At 35.2% G+C, this 19,758-nt stretch overlaps 1 protein-coding gene across 2 annotated transcripts; it reads right to left on the bottom strand.

Moving 5' to 3' along the window:
* Positions 1–7,592: 7,592 nt before the first annotated feature.
* On the bottom strand, positions 7,593–11,758 carry LOC131942799 (uncharacterized). Of its 2 annotated transcripts, none has more exons than XM_059302727.1 (5): positions 11,566–11,758; positions 11,132–11,337; positions 10,559–10,632; positions 9,363–9,509; positions 7,593–7,883 (listed from the first exon to the last, which is right to left on the bottom strand). In XM_059302727.1, the coding sequence occupies exons 2-5, from the start codon at positions 11,266–11,268 to the stop codon at positions 7,723–7,725; spliced, it is 519 nt and encodes a 172-aa protein (XP_059158710.1). In that variant the 5' UTR covers positions 11,269–11,337; positions 11,566–11,758; the 3' UTR covers positions 7,593–7,722. The 2 variants fall into 2 exon arrangements, with proteins under 2 accessions (XP_059158710.1, XP_059158709.1); XM_059302726.1 differs by having other exon boundaries at positions 11,132–11,322.
* Between the last annotated feature and the right edge of the window lie 8,000 nt (positions 11,759–19,758).

Below are 19,758 nucleotides of genomic sequence, written 5' to 3'. Positions count from 1 at the left end.
TAACTTACACATGTTTATTGCCCTTACTCTCACTAACTTAAGTCAGATACCCGTCACAGTTAGATGGACCCAGGGACGTGCTAAGACTAGCCAGGTCACGAACTCGAGACTTTCGGGTAAGAAGGTGAACTCTCTAACATTCGACCACGCCGTTACGACTCAAATTAAAGATGGTATATTTTAGCCCATACAGTCTAATGACCTTTACATGGTCAGTTTATGGCTGCACAAGTCTACTGATTTCGAATAAAATAGTGTTCTTACCTTGCTTGGAATGGACGACTCTAGGTTCATAGACTAAATACTTGATTGTAAAGTAGTACCAGCTGCGACAAAATAATATGTAATTCATGATTATTGATACAAATAAAGGTAAATAAGTGATGAAATAATTTTTTTTTAAACAAGAGATCCATACAGCAGGTGAAGTAGTACTCATCTGTTTCTTTACTGTTTTATATTAAGGAATAGTATGGCCAGCACAAAACCTAGGTGTTTTTTACTTTCCCTGCCGTGAGTCAGGTACCCATCCGAGCTGGGTGGACTCCGGGACGACCTACATACTCGAGTCTGAGAAACACAAGACTTTCGTGTTAGATGTTGCACGCACCAACTAACCAGATCCAATTAATTATAACTACATAATAAACTACTATCACTGAAACATCTTATTGCCTTTACATTCACATATTATTGAATTAATGTACTTTTTAGACGGTAATTAGCAGGTTTAATCAGAAAATAATTTTTAGAAGGTAATTAGCAGGTTTATTAGAAAATAATTGACATACGAACGAGAGTTTGTGTTGTGTGCGTGTGATGTTTTAAACAATTATTTCTCTCCAATAAGTTATTAAAACTAAGGCTACTCACTAAATGATTCCAGATAAAATTATGAAAAAAAAGTTGAGTTTGGCAACCGTAGATGGATTTTTATTCTCAGCGTTGACCGGTTCATTGATGATAACCACTTCTTTGTCTGGCAACTTTAAATACGTTGTAGCGGTCATGTTTCTAATAAAGAAATGTGATTCCAGTTTTAGGTTTTAAAAGTATTTATTTGAGTAGCAGTGGATTACATGAGACATATACGTCTATTCTCATCTGTCTTCTAGATTATCTCTATAAAATATTACATTACGCCTGTCAAGTATTAGGTTATTTATATGACAGCGGGCTGGTTTGCTGAAATAGAAGTAGAGACTTCACGAGATTGAAATAGTTGATTACATAGTCAGTCAAATAGTTGCGTACGTATATTAGGCCGCTAATAGAATACTTTACTCAATATCCGTTAACAAATATAGGGCCTTCTTATAACAGTCACTTCGCGATTACATTAGTGTGTAAACTCACAAATATTACTGCAGTTTAAACACAAAAATCTGGTTCGAACACAACCTCCCATTGATCTGTAAACAAATCATCTACTCCACACAGCACAACTCACACACATCACAAATCCCACACAGCACAACTCACACACAGCACAAATCTCATACAGCACTAATCCCACACAGCACAAATCACACACAGCACACATCCCACTATAAACAAATCCCACACAGCACAAATCTCACACCGCACAAATCACACACAGCACACATCCCGCTATAAACGAATCTCACACAGCACTAATCCCACACAGCACAAATCACATACAGCACACATCCCACTATAAACAAATCTCACACAGCACTAATCCCACACAGCACAAATCACACACAGCACACATTCCACTATAAACAAATCCCACACAGCACAAATCTCACACCGCACAAATCACACACAGCACACATCCCACTATAAACAAATCCCACACAGCACAAATATCACACCGCACAAATCACATACAGCACACATCCCACTATAAACAAATCCCACACAGCACAAATATCACACCGCACAAATCACACACAGCACACATCCCACTATAAACAAATCCCACACAGCACAAATATCACACCGCACAAATCACACACAGCACACATCCCACTATAAACAAATCCCACACAGCACAAATCTCACACAGCACAAATCACACACAGCACAAATCACACAATGCACAAATCACACACAGCACAAATCCTTTCTGCACAATTCGCTTGAAGCACGAATTGCAGACACGACTTGTAACTGGGACAACAACAACACAGTTAAAAATAGTAACAGGTTAACATATCACAGTCCTTCCTGCTCTGTGGCAATCAGCTTCCCATCTTTTGACACTTTGATCGATTATTGATTGTTTTTGCTTTTAAAAAATGTAGACCCTGTATTGAGTGGATTACGTCACACTTAAGCTACATTCTAGTTATGTTAATTGACACTTTAAACATTAATTGCGCTGTTTCTCTTTACAAACAAAACCAACAAAATTACCTATTGTGCTTTTTTTTTGGGGGGGGGGGGAGGGAATCATACTTTTTACAATTTACAATTTAATTTTTGCCTGATGTTTTCTATGTAGAAAAATACTATGGGGGCGGTTAGATTATCTTCATGATAAGTGGGCAAAAAAAATTGTCGCCAAATTTATTTGTTAAAACAGTTATTTACACCTGTAGCTTTCTTTTATTTTTCCTTTGTTTTTAAACCTTAGTAAAGGCCGATTATGTTTTCTTCTACTATTATTGCGAGGAAATTCTAAAAAAAAAATAAAGTTCATAACTCGAGAGCCAGCTTGATATGTCGACGACTATCCTCACTTGCCACCATTGATGATGACGTACATCGGCGATTTGTTGTCTCTTTAGGTAATTATTTGTGAACTACCTATCCGTACATTCACCACTTCTGCACATTTTCTCTCGCTCTATTCAGCTGATATTAATTACTTGCATATTATCTGATGAATTTAATTCACAAAATAATGAAGGCAAGACTATTTTGTGTATTGTTGAAAAGTGTTATTCTTTACTTTCCTGATATAACCGCCTCAGGAGTATACCTCCCATACGCCAGACAGGCCTCGACCTAGCGATCTCCAACTAACTCGCTTTGTAGACGCATGGTTTGATGCGCTACATTTTGGTCGCTTTTCATCCGTGGGTTAATTATTCATTACTAAATGGATTAATTGAACAATACTTATAGTCAATTACTATTAGTTAATGACATCATCCATTTAATTTTAAGGCGTCCACAAATATTTTAGGTTATAGAACTCTAAAACTTATATTTCTGTTTGCTTCATTGCTTGCTTACCAAAAAGGGTATTTTTTTTTACTAGGTGGTTGTACATAAATGACGTCACACATCTAAGGACGGGAGGAGGGTTCCAGAAAGTGGGAGGACATTAATGTTTGAAATTTTTTTTTTGATGTTACCTCACGTTGGTAAATAAAAAAAAATAATAATAAAAAAAAGACCCGCTTAACGTTAGCTAAGCTCAGTTAGTATTTTAGAAAAATGTTTTGAGAGGGGTGTTAGGCAGAGGTTTGTGACATTTTAGGTTGTGTGTCTTGGCTTTTTGTGACGAGGTGTGACGCTAGAGGAGGGGGTGGGTAGGATCTTTAAAAAATATGACGTCGCTTAAGACACGGATGACCTTAGTATAGGTATACCGTGCTTTAATTAAACGTTGTATGTTTAAAAAAAAATACTTATCTATAAAACGAGAGCTGTCGTTATAATTTCACATTTTACACTCAAGATACGCGTTTTATGTTTGTTTTGAAATGTAAATTCAATTTGTGAACATCCACATGGACCCGAGACACCCACCATACGCCATACGCGTCAACAAAAGTCGAATTTTTCGGAACCTCCTCCCCCCCCCCCCACCTAAACCCCTTTACCTCCTTTTTATATTGATTACCCTATTGTCCCATCTGACTAATTGAAAAGGCGATATTGGGTCCATATTCGACTTTTAAAAATAAAGTTATTGCCCTTTCCCCAAAAAAGCTTATTTACTGGTGAATGATCTTATGTACTGGTACCTGGTAAATTTTGAGGCCTTTGCCAGTTTTCTCAAAAATTATGATAATTTGATAATTTCTGTCTTATCTTTTAAAGCAGTAATTCTAAATAGTTTTCGCCTCTACGATCTCATGTTTATGCTTTCGATTAAGTTTGCGTTTATGTTTAAGTATGCGTTTACATTAGTGTTCGCGTTTGCGTTTTTGAGTGGGTTTTTTTTTCACAAATTTCTATTTTTCTATAACCGGATTCCACGGACTCACTCCTTCTTTACTGATCTTACTAGACTGTAGGCTGACTGAACTGTAATGAATATATTTACATTTGTTTTCAACACACAAGAATGGATTTCAACGAGTCGACTCAAAAGTGTACAGCCACATTTCATACTGCCTGCATGGTGAGTGCTGCAATCTTGCAGAACCAATCGATGCCACGGTTCTATTGCCATTATGACACAATTCAGGTCAATTGTGGCTTTAAATGAAACATGTTTTTCTGATCCAGCTTTTTATTTTACAAAAAGGAGCATGTTATTTGTAACATGTATATGTTAAATAATAACAAAAGGGGGATGATACGTTGTGTCTTGTTTTTTATTGTTACATCCCTTGTGTTATATATATAAGTTTATCTAATATATAAAGCTCAATTCTGTAACGCATATGTTTGTCGTTGGCATTTCTACGGATTTAAGTGTTAGATCAATTATCGTGCGCGTTTGTCTAAATTTATGAGTTGAAAAATTACTATTAAAAGTGTTGGGAAATCATTTTCATTTTTCAAATTATAGTAATAATTGTCGGCATGTTCATTCAACACAAGTTTTAAAAAAATATCATCTTTTACAAAAATTCTAATTATGTTTTTATTTAGTCCTATAGCGCTTACTTCCCTTTGATAAATTAGGCAAAACACAATTACTTCCCTTTATAAAACCATAGCATTAGTTGAAAAGCATTTACTTTTTAATTACTTTGTTTTGGTGTTGGGAAAAAAATAATTACATAATTAGCGGGGATTGATCAAGTGCAAATGTTTTAGGTATTTTACGGATAAGCTTGGAGTATTATAATTGTTCATTAAATTGAAACAGGCGCGTTCGTTTAAGTGAGTGCAAAAACTATGAATAAGTTGGGGTACTATAGTCGTTTATTAAGCTAAAACAGGCGATTCTGCCCCGGGCGTTTATGTTCGCGTTAGTGTTTTCTTTGTGTTTAGGTGGGTTTGCGTTAGTGGTTGCGTTTTGATTTGGTTCGTTTTTGTTCTTTCTTTTTTCGTTTTTGTTTGTGTTTTTTTTTGTTTGGGTTTGTATTTGTGTTTTTGGTTGGTTTTGCGTTTGAATTTGGTTTGTTTTCGTTCTTTCTTTTTTCGTTTTTGTTTGTGTTTTTTTGTTTGGGTTTGTATTTGTGTTTTTGGTTGGTTTTGCGTTTGGATTTGGTTTGTTTTCGTTTGCTTTTTCGTTTTTTTTTTTTTTTTTTTTTTTTTGGTATTGGTGTTTGTGGTTGGGTTTGTTGTTAGGTTTTTGTTTTCGTTTGCTTTTTTGTTTGTTTTTTCTTTGTGTTTGTATTGGTGTTTGTGGTTGTGGTTGGGTTTGTTGTTAGGTTTTTGTTTTCGTTTGTATTTGTAATTGTGTTAGCGTTATGTTTGCGTTTTGTTGTTTTGGTTGGTTGTGGTTTGGGTGGGCAATGCCGGGTTTATGATGATTACTAAACACACAGGTAATGGTCGTTAACAGAAAGGTTTTTCACAGAAGCCAGAGCAGGGCCTGGCCGGGACGGCTAGTATATATATATATATATATATATATATATATATATATATATATATATATATATATATATATATATATATATATATATATATATATATATATATATATATATATATATGTCATAGTAATGTCCCTTGTGTTTACGTTCAGTCAGATACTATGAGAGAGTACTGACTGTCGGAGATGAACGGAGACTAATCTCAACATGTCCAGTAAAGTGTTAGTGTAAACTGATCTAAATACAACTAATCTAAGTTACGTAACACTTGGGACAGATAACACATGTGAAAAGCAAGCACTTTATTTACATACGTAAACGGCGAATATTTTACAGCTCCAGCATGCAGATTAAAAACTAGGATTTTAAAAAAGTTTAAACTATTGTCAAAGCTAACATGAGTTTAAAAAAAAAAAGCCAGTGTTAATACTTACAAAAATTAGTAACCTGCAATGGGGTACATGAAAATATAGAAGTTCATCTGTTTCTGTTATATCGGCATATAAAATGCATTGTGTGTTCATGATTTGGGTACCGATTAGTGTTATGTGGACTCTGGGGCGACGATATTATATTAAGTTATATATTTTCAAGAACATAATGAATATTTGTCTATGTTGGGAATAAATGAGTACAGAATTATCTATGGCATAACGATGCTTCTATTTTATAAACATGAAAAAAAAAACACATACTATGAAAGAATGTGAGACCTCTCTTTTTATTGTTTTTGACTGTTTTACCGGGGTCGGTGTGGGCGAGTCGGTAAAGCTCATGGTTGCTAAACCGAAAAGTCTCGAGTTCGAACCCTCGGGCAGATGAGGCTCGTTAGCTGGGGACAGCCACTCTTCTAGGAGAGACAACTCCAAAATTAAACAACTGCTGCCTTGTAGTTTGTTCTTGGTTGGACAAAGGCTACGGAAGCAAATCCAAAAAGAAAAGCAGGCTGAAATCGGAGTCAATGGCCTCAATGGCGCATAACCAGTTGACACGTAACGCTTAATTGTGATGGAGGCGTGGTCGAGTCGGCAAAAAGCTCATGGTTGATAAATTCGAACAAAGTCTTGAGTTCAAACCATTGGCAGATAAATCTCGATCCCCTTCAACACTAATAATTAAGAACGAAGAAGAAGAAAGACTGTTTTACCTTTAATGTCCCTTGAAGCTATATTAAAAGGATGTCACGTCATTAAAAAGGTGGGTTTTGTTTTGGGGGTGTTTACTTTGCACATTGTTCACCAAGAATAATATTAAAAAAATAACAAATACACACACTTGGGTTATAGAGGACGGTTTTATGATTTGTCTTGATTACAAATCTAGCAACGTAAACACGTCTTAGCCCACTATAGCACTTTGTAGATTTAGTGGAAGTTTTTCAATTAAAAAAAACACTTTTCAGGGGACTGAAATCAATTTAAAATAATTTCGTGTTACATTATGCTTAAAAAGATTATTCACCAAAATTATACTAGAATATATCACGATAGATAAGCTATTTACAAATAAAATTATAACACATTTTCTATGGACACATGTAAATAAGCATGGAAATATAAACAATACTATTAAATAAAATGTTAATGAAAAAAATACACAAATTTGATAATTTTGATTTGGCAGTTTTCATACGTTTTCTGTCTGGCTTAAACACATGACATACACACATGTATACACACAAACACACACACACACTCACACACACACACACACATATATATATATATATATATATATTTATATATATATATATATATATGTATATATGTGTATATATATATGTATATATATATATATATATATATATATATATATATATATATATATATATATATATATATATATATATATATATATATATATATATACACAATTTTATTTATATCCATATTTTCCTATTTAAAACCATATGTGTATACACACATATGTAACATTTATGCTCTTAATCTCTTAATATTATATTTAGTACATATGCATTGACTGAAAGACAAGCACACACACACATTTATTTATATTAATTCACTTATCAGGTGATATTTATCATCTCCACGACCATCCTCAACCCAGTAATGAATTGAGCATAATGTGCAGCAACGATCAGGACAAAATAAATGCCAGGTTTCTCATGTCCCCTGGGCTGGTTTGCTTTAGTATTCATCAGGATCAACGCCACTAACCAGAATGTGGCTGGAACACAATAAATCATTTTGATATTATGATGATATTTTAGTGGTATTTTTGCTGTATGGTGGTGGCATTTTATGCCATATAACTTTATAAATTATCGTCACAATACACTTCACCATAATATTCGAGATCTTTTCTAGGTACCATCTTCTATCACGAAATTATTGTAAAAGTATCTAAAAAATGCATAAAAAGCGATCTAATTGCAAGTATGCACTGAAACAGGAGAAAATAAATGAATTTCGTTAATTAAATATGAAATGGAAATGAGCTAATTTTTAAATGACTGATAAAATGCATACATTTTTTTAAATATCAAGCTTTAATGTAATAAATAAGCTAAAATGAGAAAATAAATGATTTTTAAAAAATGGGACTATATAATAATAAACAACTAGTTTAGTAACTAAAATAAAAAGCGTTGAACACTATATTAAAGGCTATATTTCAAGGCTTTTATTTAGCTTGCTGAATAGGTTTGCGGGTGTGTGTATGGCGCCGCAAATTTTGAATCTAAATTTAATCCCGATTGAGCTGAAATTTAGCACAATGTTAGATCGTGGATGGTCATACATGTATATATAATTTTGGTCTAATTAGTCCACGAAATTTAGGCACATAAACTCTGTTTAATTTTTACTTTTTGGTATTTAATTTTCATTTGTGGTTTTGTGTGTGTGATTGTGAATATAATAAAAGCTTTTTGTCATAATTTTATTTTTAATTTCACAAACAGTTATTTAGCTTCCTTTCTCTGTCACGTGTGTATGTCATCATATATCGAAACTGCTGAGCAAAATTTTGAGTATTTCTAACTTGGCAAGTGGGTCAAAACACGATGACAATGCAGTCTGACATCAAATTTGACTAAATCGGATGACTAATTAGTTTTTTTTAATGAATAAAAAAATTTCCTAGGTTAAGTAAGGGGCTTACTATTTATCGTATTATTATACGCGCATTTTCATGATGGGTTTTTAGTCAGGCAACTCTATTGCATTAAACATTTTAAAGTAGGGACGCACTGAAAAAATGGATAAAACGTTTTAATAACGTTTTTAATAACGCTTTATGTAATAATACACTAAAAGGATAAAGTGAGTGAATTTCCTTCAATATATAATAATACACTACTATTTAAATAACTACAATGAAAAGCGTGGGTCTCTTTCCTAAATATAAGTAAATATATACAATAGAGCATATGGTTCGAACTAGGGACATTTCGGTTCAGCAACCATGTGCTTAATCGATCCAACCACGCCGACCTCCACATAGAAAAATAAAAAAGGCTTATTAATTGTTTCTAGAGCCTGAATCCTTTAAAGGTACAATACTCTAATCAAGCGGGTAGATTTGATTGAATTTAAACAGATAAAATTATCAAGCCTAGTAATAAAATCCTAGTATGGAGATTTAAAAAGTAAACTACCCAGAAGTTAACAAAATACTTATAAAGTTTACACAGATAAATCTTACATGTAACTATACAGATACATGCAGCGATCATTGCAGTGACTTTGCTTCCTCTAGACCTGCAGGTAAAGATTTGCAGGTAGATAACTCCATAAGCGATGGTGTTGCCCAGAACAATTAATAATTTCATGCCACTGTTGTTGATGGAAGCTAAATGAGAGCAGAATGACAGGTAAGATGAGGCACAAAGTAAAAACATAAGATATTATAATAATCAGGACAGTTTCTGACTGTGTAGATTTGGGGTTTAAAAAGGAAAAAAATGCACTGTATTGACTTTGGAGGAGATATACTTCATGTTGCATGCAAACTGTTTGGTGTGGCATTCTGATCTCTGGGAAGTAAGAGTACAGACACAGACACTTACAGACACGATGACCGCTAAAGGCTTGATGTATTGATCCTTACATACATGATGTACTGGCGCTTACATACATGATGTACTGATGCTTATAGACATGGCGTAAAGACCCATATAGTGATAATGGACAGACCCATAAAAGTGTGATGTACTAACACATGATGTCCTGACTAAAGATAATATGTACTGACGCTTAAAAACATGAAGTACTCACTCATACACATATGTTATGAACCATACAGACATGATGTACGAACCCAAAAGGCGTGATGAACTGACCCATACATGCATTATGTACTGACTACAGTATGAGGTATTGACCCATGCATGCATTATGTACTGACTACAGTATGAGGTATTGACCCATGCATGCATTATGTACTGACTACAGATATGAGGTACTGACCCATACATGTATTATATACTGACTACAGACATGAGGTACTGACCCTTAAATGCAATATGTACTGACTACAGATATGAGGTACTGACCCTTACATGCATTATATACTGACTACAGATATGAGGTACTGACCCTTACATGCATTATGTACTGACTACATATATGAGGCACTGACCCTTACATGCATTATGTACTGACCACAGATATGAGGCACTGACCCTTACATCTATGTTGTACTGACTACAGATATGAGGCACTGACCCTTACATGCATGATGTATTGATCCATTATAAGGAATTAAACCTGCCTTCTAGATTTTATTCCCTGAAGTTTGGATGGAGCTCTCCTTCACATCAAGACATAAGTGATAAACATTCAAATTTTCTGACTGCTAGTTACCTAGCATACCGATGTCCAAGATAGTTACGTACTTACTTTGTTTATAGAAAAAGTTGATCGATCTACTGTGAAAGTTATAGAATTCGCTGTCAATTATGAAGAAGTACCAGCTGTACCAAAGTAAAATATAATTTATGATTAGTGGTTACACATAAAGTTAAACTTTATTGATGAAAGTTAAACGAAATGGTTCCATTTCAAACTAGGCGTTCCATAGGAAAGATAAAAAAGAATTCATAGGGTGATTTGCCCTAACGTGAGTCAGGTACATATAAGAGCTGTGTGCACTTAAAGGTGTCCTGCAGATTTAAGTCTGAGATACGAACTCGAAACTTCCGGGTTAAATGTCGTGCGCTCTACCACGCGACCACGCCGTCCAAAGAATGATAAGGAAATTATAGAATACAACCACTTAAGCTGCTTAGTGTCTTTACCTTTACTAGTTCTAATTAAAGTGAATTAATGTAGTTTTAAGAGGGTAATTAGCAGTTGATAATAAGAAAACAATGAACATCTGTGTATAAGTGTATTTGAGTGTGTGGTGTGCGCGAGTGTGAGGTTTTAAACAATCATTTTCCATAAAAAGTTATCAAACCTGCGGCAACTTACTTAATGATTCCAGATGCAAGAAAAAAGACGAAGCTGAGTTTGGCAATCTTTGTAGGGTTTTTACTACCAGATTGAACAGGCTCAGTGATGGTAACTACTTCTTCGTGTGGCGATTTGAAATCAGTTGTGGGCGTCATGTTTGTAGCAAGGACATGTGACGTCAGTTTTAGGTCTGGGTGCTGCTCCTGGTTCTAGAGCATTGGAGACTATTTTAGACAAAAAAACTCTCTAAACTACTGGTTTATCGCAATCAAAAATTAGAAAACGTTTCTCAAATACAAAACTGCTTATATTTGGCAACTAGTAGAGTATTTTTAATAAGATCAGTCCACTAATAACCCCATATATATGAGTCAACTAATAGGCTACTTATATCGTTAACTAGTAGATTATTTTATTCACTATCCTTTAACAAATAATAGGCCCCTACTTACATCAGTCATTTCTTCACTACATTAGTTTGTATAGTAAAAGTATAGTAAAAAATACACATGTTAGAAAAATAATCTGCTTCGAAGAAACTTTCCGATTCACTCTACTTTGTTTTAATATGTAAACACATCCCAAATCCAACACGGCATCAACCTCACTCTGCAGAAATCGCAGAGACGACAGGTAATGCCTAGATCATTGAGACACAAACAGCACAGTTAAATTTAGTAACACGTAAACAAAATCTCTTCCTTCCTGATCTAGGTCACATTGACTAGCTGTTGAAAACTTGCCGTTTGCCCGAATGTACACTTGCACGAATGAGACAAATGCCAATGGATTTGACGTCGCCACAGCGTCAAGTACGTGTAAGCAATTGGCAAATTATGCCAAAATTAAGGGGCAGTTTATTTTTAATATGGAGACCTCAAAAAAAAAACTTCATTAAAAGCATTTTTTAAATTTAAAAATTGTCCAATAGTTCCTCTGTGATTATTTAAAGAAGCGTTATTAGGCAACTATTTGACTGTTGTAAACGGATATTATTGTCCCGCGCTCTCAAAAAAGGTTTCTTATATCAGTATATGAACTTACAGCTATGTACTGTTATATGGCAAATTTTTAAGAGATTTCCTGTTACCTTAAAAAGTACTTTACGCTATTAGCGATTTCTAAAAAAAAAGCTTTAAGAATTCGATAATTTTTTACATCATACTTTTTAAAGGAGCATATTGTAAGAAATATTCACCTATTTGTGTTTTCACGAAAAACACGAGGTTTTGTCATAAGCTTCTATATTTCTATATCGGCTATTTCTATAGCCCAATTCAACTGGAAAATTAATAGTATTTATTTATTTTTATGAACGTTTTTTAAACATCATAATTGAATGTGATTGTATTTACATAGTCAAAATGTAGCATTACATATATAGACACATTTATTCATATACATGCTCATAATAAACATAATTATGTATTGAAATACATATTTACATTCACACACACACACACACACATATATATATATATATATATATATATATATATATATATATATATATATATATATATATATATATATATATATATATATATATATATATATATATGGGTCTACGACAAATTCCCGAAAGACACTTGCCTTCGGGCAAGTGGCATTCGGGCATTTGTCGCACTCGGGCAAGTGTCCATTCGGGCGTTTTTCGCATTCGGGCAAGTGTCCATTCGGGCGTTTTTCGCATTCGGGCAAGTGTCCTTTCGGGAAATCGGCCTTCGGGCAAACGGCATTCGGGCAAGTGTCTGTCGGGAAAACGTCCGGCTCATATATATATATATATATATATATATATATATATATATATATATATATATATATATATATATATATATATATATATATATATATATATATATATATATATATATATATATATATATATATATATATATATATATATATATATATATATATACATTATATATATATATATATATATATATATATATATATATATATATATATATATATATATATATATATATATATATATATATATATATATATATATACATATATATATATATATATATGTGTGTCTGTGTCTGTGTGAACACGTATTTAATGAGTTGATCAGATCAGGTATGAAGAGTTAAACGTCAATATGAAACCATCAATCATGTGATATCTATCACTTCAATGATCATCAACATCCCCGTAATGAATTGCATTTGTACAGCAATATCCACTTTGTGATCAATGCCAGATAAATCCAGTGTCAGGTATTGCTCTGTATGGGTACACAACACGTTGACAGTTAAAAGCCAGCAAGTGGCTGGAATACATTGAATCGATTAACATTTTGTTTTCTTGAATGTTTAGTGGAGGTACGGTATTTATTTGTTATTAGCCCGGTAAAGGAGAAAACCAATAGTTGTGTTAGTCTATACTAGTTGTTTTTGCAAGTATATTGTTTCCTATTACTTTTAAAACTGTTTATTTGTTAACAAATATAGGGCGAACTATCCTCAGGCACTTCGCGATTACATTAGTGAGTAAAGTAAAATTTTCTGCATACAAACTTTCTAACATACAAATCTGGATGGGACACATCTCTGATTTACTACACTGCTTCTTAATTTGTAAACAGATCATTTATTACACACAGCACAAATTCCACACAGCCCTAATCCCACACATCACAAATCCCAGCGCTAATACAAACTATACAAGTCTCACACTACACAAGTACCACACAACACCAATCCCACACATCACTAATCCAGAGGCGTAGCGACCCATCCCGGCGCCCGGGGACAAACTTTCAATTTGGCGCCCCCCTCGGGAGCCAATTTGCACCCCCCCCCTCAAACTTTCGATTTTCACCCCCTCCCCGTCAAACTGCAAAAATGCAGCTAAAATGACATTTTAATTTGTTTTTACAACCCATTTTGGCGCCACCTAAGGTCGGCGCCCGGGGACATAATACCCCACTGCCCCGCATCGCTACGCCTCTGCACTAACCCCACACAGCGTTAATCCCACTCTATACGAATCAGACACAGCTCGAATCCCACACAGCACAAATCCCACACAGCGCTAATCCCACACAGCACAAATCCTATTCATCACAATTCACTTACTACACGAATCGCAGTTACGTCTTGTAACTGGGACAATAACAACACAGTTAAATATAGTAGCACGTAAACAAATCACAGACCTTCCTGGTCTATGGCTGTCAGCATGCCACCTTATGACACTTTGATCGATTATGTATTGTTTGTTTTTTAATCTAAAACATGAAGGCCCTATACTGATTGGATGACGTCACACTTAACCCGATTTCTTATTTTCCACTTCTACGCTAACACATTCCACACCCCCCCCCCCCCCCCCATTACGCAAGTTTACATTTTTTAAAAAGTTCTCTTTAAAATTCTGCTAAGACAACTCTTTGAATAAAGAATTATTTGCACATTATACATTTTAAATTAAATAGTAATTACAGTATTATTTGTATTCTTAAAGTTGTATTTTAAAACTACAGCTTTACAGTAAAAACAATGGATTGCTTAAATGGAATATTTTTCAATGTGTTTTTGTAAAAAAAAAAAATCTATGGTGACTAAAAAAAATGTAAAAAATAAGTTTGAGAGGGAGGGTAGACAGATATTTGTGTCGTGTTAGATGTTGGGTCATAACTTTTTGTGACGAGTTTTAACGTTGGGGTGTGGTGGAGGTGTAGGAGTTCAAATATTTTAAAATTAAACATATAACGTCGATTATGTCTAGTGGCGTAGCTAGGATTTTCGGGCCCCTATGCAAAAATTATTATTGGGCCCCTACGTCTATCTGCAAATTGTGTATTTATACGGTATTATTATGTAGTACCCCTTAATGTAAAATATCTTTGTTTTTATATAACTTTTATGTAAAAAAACAACAAACAAATTAACTGAAAGCCTTTAACATTTATGTAACCTAACACAGTAGCGTCACAGGGCAGGAGCCTCACAATTTAGGCGTGACACCATGACGAAAACTTGTAAAATTTCCTGTCAAAACTATGTTTTATTCAATTAAAATAATTATATATTAAGGAGAGGGGGTAACACTTCACCAAAAATGCAAAATTGTTGGACGTGGTGTGGGTGACATTCACTAAACGCACCGGGTGATATCGAACCTTGTGACGCCACTAACAAACTACACATTTTAAAGAAATTGCTCATGGTTTTTTAGATTTGTTTTTTTTCTTTTTTGTAAGTTTTCGAAATGATTAATATGTTCCTTGAAGTCCATTTTAGTTGCTTCTGTATGTTCGATACTTAGGATGGCCATGTTACTGATCCAAATGGCATATCTACAACTTGTTTCATTACATCGTCATAAATGGAGAGACTTGGGGCGACAAACTGTACTACTACCGAGGCGGCTGGAGGACACCCCTTATTTTTTTAGTCATTGATTATAGTAGCCCTCCGAATCCCTAGGGCATGGCGCTGGTTAAAACAAGTGTATGCGCCGCAGTGCTCATGGGGGGGGGGGGGGCACCGGCTGATGCTCCTGTGCAGCTTGACAGTTGAATTCGGCAGCAACCCTGACAATGCAACAATGCATGTAGTGTTATTAATATAGATGGGCCCTGTACAACCCCTCACCAGTATGTAAGTTTTAGGGGCCTTTTTTGGAACTTTTGATTACTTTTACAGTAGAAAAGAAACTGTATTTCCGTTTTCTTTTTAAAATTATTTTTATAATACAAATATTAAAACTCCAATGTAAAAGTTTTTAAAAATTTAAAGAGGGAAAAGGGCCCCTATTTGGATCGGGCCCCTCTGCCTTGCTTACGCTAGCTTTACAGTAGCTACGCCACTGATTATGACATAGATGACCCTAGTGTTGGTATAAATTATCGTGCGTTATTTACACGTTGGTATGGGTTTTTTTGTTGTTGTTTTTTTTTAACACGAGAACTTTCGTCTTAATTTTACTTTTACGTGCAGGATACGGGTTCTATGTTTTAAAAAAAAAATGTAAATGTCACATATAAACGTCCACTTGAACCCGAGCACCTCACCATAGACCCATACGTCACACGCGTCAACAAAAGTCGAATTCTTCGGATCCTCCCCCTCTTCCCCCCCCCCCTTTTTACCACCTGGTATATACGTCAAAAATTGATTACTCTACTATCCCAATTGACGAATTAACGGAGCTGTATAGGGCCCATATTCGACATTTAAAAGGTTAAAAAGGATGTTATTCCCCCCCCCCCCCACCCAAAAAAGCTTATATACTGGTAAATGATGTTAAAAACTGGTATCTGGTAAGTTTTGAGACATTCCCTGTAATCGGAAGATGTACTGTACGCCTTTACCGATTTCTGAAAAACCATGATAATTTTATAATTTACGTCATACCTTTTTAAGCAGTATATTCTAAAATACTTATCGCATCTGTTTTCTTTATGTTCATGTTTACGCTTCCGATTTAGTTTGCGTTTGTTAGCGTTTGCATTTAACTTTATGTCTGTGTTTATGTTTGCGGTTATTTTTATTTGTGTGTTTGCATTAATGCCTGCTTCTGCGTTTATGATTGCGTGTTTTTTTTTGTCACAAACTTCTATATTTCTATAGCCCGATTTCACTAAAAGCGCCATCCCAAACTTAACTGATGTTTAGGAATAACGATAACGTTTCGGATGACTCACTTCCGCTTTGCTGAACTTACTAGACTGTAGGCCGACTGAATTGTAATGAATATATTTACATTTGTACTAAGCACACACCAATGGATTTCAACAAGTCGACTCAAATATGAACAGCCCCATTTCAACCAGTGGCGTAGCTAGAATTTTCGGGCCCCTTAGCAAAATGTATCAGTGGGCCCCTTAGTCAGCCTTTAGGCTACAACGGAGTGAAACGAAAAAATCAACTGCTACTTCCAATATATGGTTTTAAATAATACAAATATTCTGTACATTTTGTATTTTATACATTCTGATTGTTTATTTGTACTATATTATTATGCAGGCATTCAACTCCGTTGTTATGTAAAAAGGCTACAGGCTTACAATTAATTTGTTTTTGTTTTTAAAGTAACCAAACACATCAGGGTCGCTAGGTGGGGGCATAGGTGCGGTCCGCATCTGCAGACACTATTTAGGCGTGACATCATGACGAAACATTGTAAAATTTACTATCAAAATAAAAGATAAGTCAGAGAGAGGTAACAGCCCACCGAAAATGCTAAGTTTTTAAGGATGATGGGGGTGACACTTTGTAAGCGCGTAGGGGAACACGCGACCTCGTGACGTCACTAATACAATTTAAAAAAAAATGCTCATGATTTATTTAGATCTGTTTTTTTGGTCCTAGGACCTTTGACCACAGGTGCTTTGACCATAGGGGGTTTGACCATAGGGGGTTTGACCACAGCGGAGCTTTGACCATAGGGGCTTTGACCATAGGGGGTTTGACCACAGCGGGCCTTTGACCATAGCGGTGCTTTGACCATAGGGGGTTTGATCATAGGGGGTTTGACCATAGGGGGTTTGACCACAGGTGTTTTCTCAGCAGAGGGTCTTTGATCACAGGTGGTCTATCAACTGGTGTTTGATCAAAAGCGCTGTGTCCGGCTTTGATCATAGGTGTCTTGTCCACATAGGGTCTTTGATCTCAGGTGTTTTGTCCACATAGGGTCTTTGATCTCAGGTGGTTTGTCCAATGCTGTCCATGTATGGTAAGGATTTATTTTAAAAGTTGCTAAATTATATTTTAAATTTCGACATGACGTAATAATATGGTCAAACAGATGTACTGACATATATGCGTGCTATAGCACATCTGTCATTTAGTTAACCATTTTATGTATTACATCTTTGACTATATTGTTGGCAAGTTTTGCATCATTTTTTATCCTTTATATATGCTATGTATTTTCAAGTACTTCTACATCATTTATTTGTGAAACTTGTTATATGTCGCATTATTTGTGCTTCATTTATATTTAAAATAAATCTATGAGGTCTAGCACCAGCCTTCATGTGGAGACTAAAATTTAGTTCTTGGCTTTTTTTAAATACATGTTAATTTCTATTAACGTACTCACAGGAAACATGTATAAAATCGTGTTAATTGTATCACACCTATGATCAAAGCCGGACACAGCGCTTGTGATCAAACACTCGTTGACAAACCACCTTTGATCAAAGACCCTCTGCTGAGAAAACACCTGTGGTCAAACCTCCTATGGTCAAACCCCCTATGGTCAAAGCACCGCTATGGTCAAAGGTCCGCTGTGGTCAAACCCCCTATGATCAAAGCCCCTATGGTCAAAGCTCCGCTGTGGTCAAACCCCCTATGGTCAAACCCCCTATGGTCAAAGTTCCTGTGGTCAAAGGTCCGCGCACCGTTTTTTTTCATGCTTTTAATTTTACAAAATGATTAATACGTTCCTTGAGTTTTATTTTAGCTGTTTCTGTCTGTTAGATACTTAGGATGGCTAAGTTACTAACCCAATGGGCATATCTACAACTTGTTTCATAACAAAATAACAGCATCATGAACAAATAAGATACATAAATTCAATCATAGTCTTCAAAATCTCTTACCTGATCACAGTCAAATGTTAAAGAATGATTATCTGTAGATAGCAAACCCGTCCGCGTTGCTGCGATCAAGTCCCGCAAACAAGGGTAATGAAACAATTTGTAAGGGTTTCATCAACGCGTTAATAATTATGTATTTTTAGTCGTGTCAACTTATTATCTAAAACTGAGATAGTTAAGTGGTAAACAACGCCGGTGTTTTTTTTTTCGGATCTTTGTTGCTGGGGCGCTGGTTTGTCCACGCTACCGGTCAGACGCCCTTGAGCGTGCTGTATGAAATAATAGAGTGTACGTTAAACGTTCTCTGTAATAGTGAGGTTGAACACCTTTCATCGACCTCCTAAAGGTGTCGCGGGAGTGTTCGAACCCCCGCATACACACACTGAATGCCAATGTATGTACAGTAAGAAAAGACGGGGGGGGGGGGGCTTTTTTGGAACTTATAATTATTTTTACAGAAGAAAAGTAACTGGATTTCCTTTTACATCTTTACATAAAATATATTAAGATTCCAGTTGAAAAGTTTAAGATTTTTTTCAAGTGGGAAAAGGGCCCCTATGTGCCTTGGACCCCTATGCCTTGCTTATGCTAACTTTATGGTAGCAACATCACTGATTTCAACTATGCAAGGCGAGGGCTGCAGACTTGCAGAACCAATCGATGCCACGGTTCTATTGCCATATATGACACCATTCAGGTGCGAATCAGCCCGACACCGCGTCACCAGTCCTAGAGATCGTGATGCCAATTCTGGGAGAACTGCAATTATGGCTATGAGCATGAATCTGGTCGGACCGGAGGGAAAGATCTCCAGACTTCCCAGAAATATTGATTAGAACATTAAACATTTTTTTATAGCTACTCATGTTACTCCAGGCTATTTTGCCGTATCGGTTGTTAGACTTGATTGTTCTTGATTGTATGTGCCATGTCTGTAGTTAGCTTTGTTACGTTGTTGATAGCATTGTATGTATTTCTGATCCATCTTTTTTTTTTTAAAATAGAGGATATTATATGTTATATGTATATGTTAAAAAATATTTGTTAATCGGTTTGTCTAAAAAAAAGGTTGCTACGTTGT

The sequence above is a fragment of the Physella acuta genome, unplaced genomic scaffold (assembly GCF_028476545.2).
Source record: "Physella acuta isolate Inbredline_101_S28 unplaced genomic scaffold, ASM2847654v3 ptg000426l, whole genome shotgun sequence".
NCBI classification, from domain to species: Eukaryota; Metazoa; Mollusca; class Gastropoda; family Physidae; genus Physella; species Physella acuta.
Note: the sequence above shows the minus strand (reverse complement) of the source record. Positions and strands in the feature narration are given on the sequence as shown.

Coding starts and splice junctions, on each gene's coding strand:
- LOC131942799 (XM_059302726.1), bottom strand. Junction 10,633..11,131: donor CTTGCATCTGGAATCATTAA/GTAAGTTGCCGC, acceptor ACTTTGGTACAG/CTGGTACTTCTTCATAATTG. Junction 9,510..10,558: donor CAACTTTTTCTATAAACAAA/GTAAGTACGTAA, acceptor GCTCTCATTTAG/CTTCCATCAACAACAGTGGC.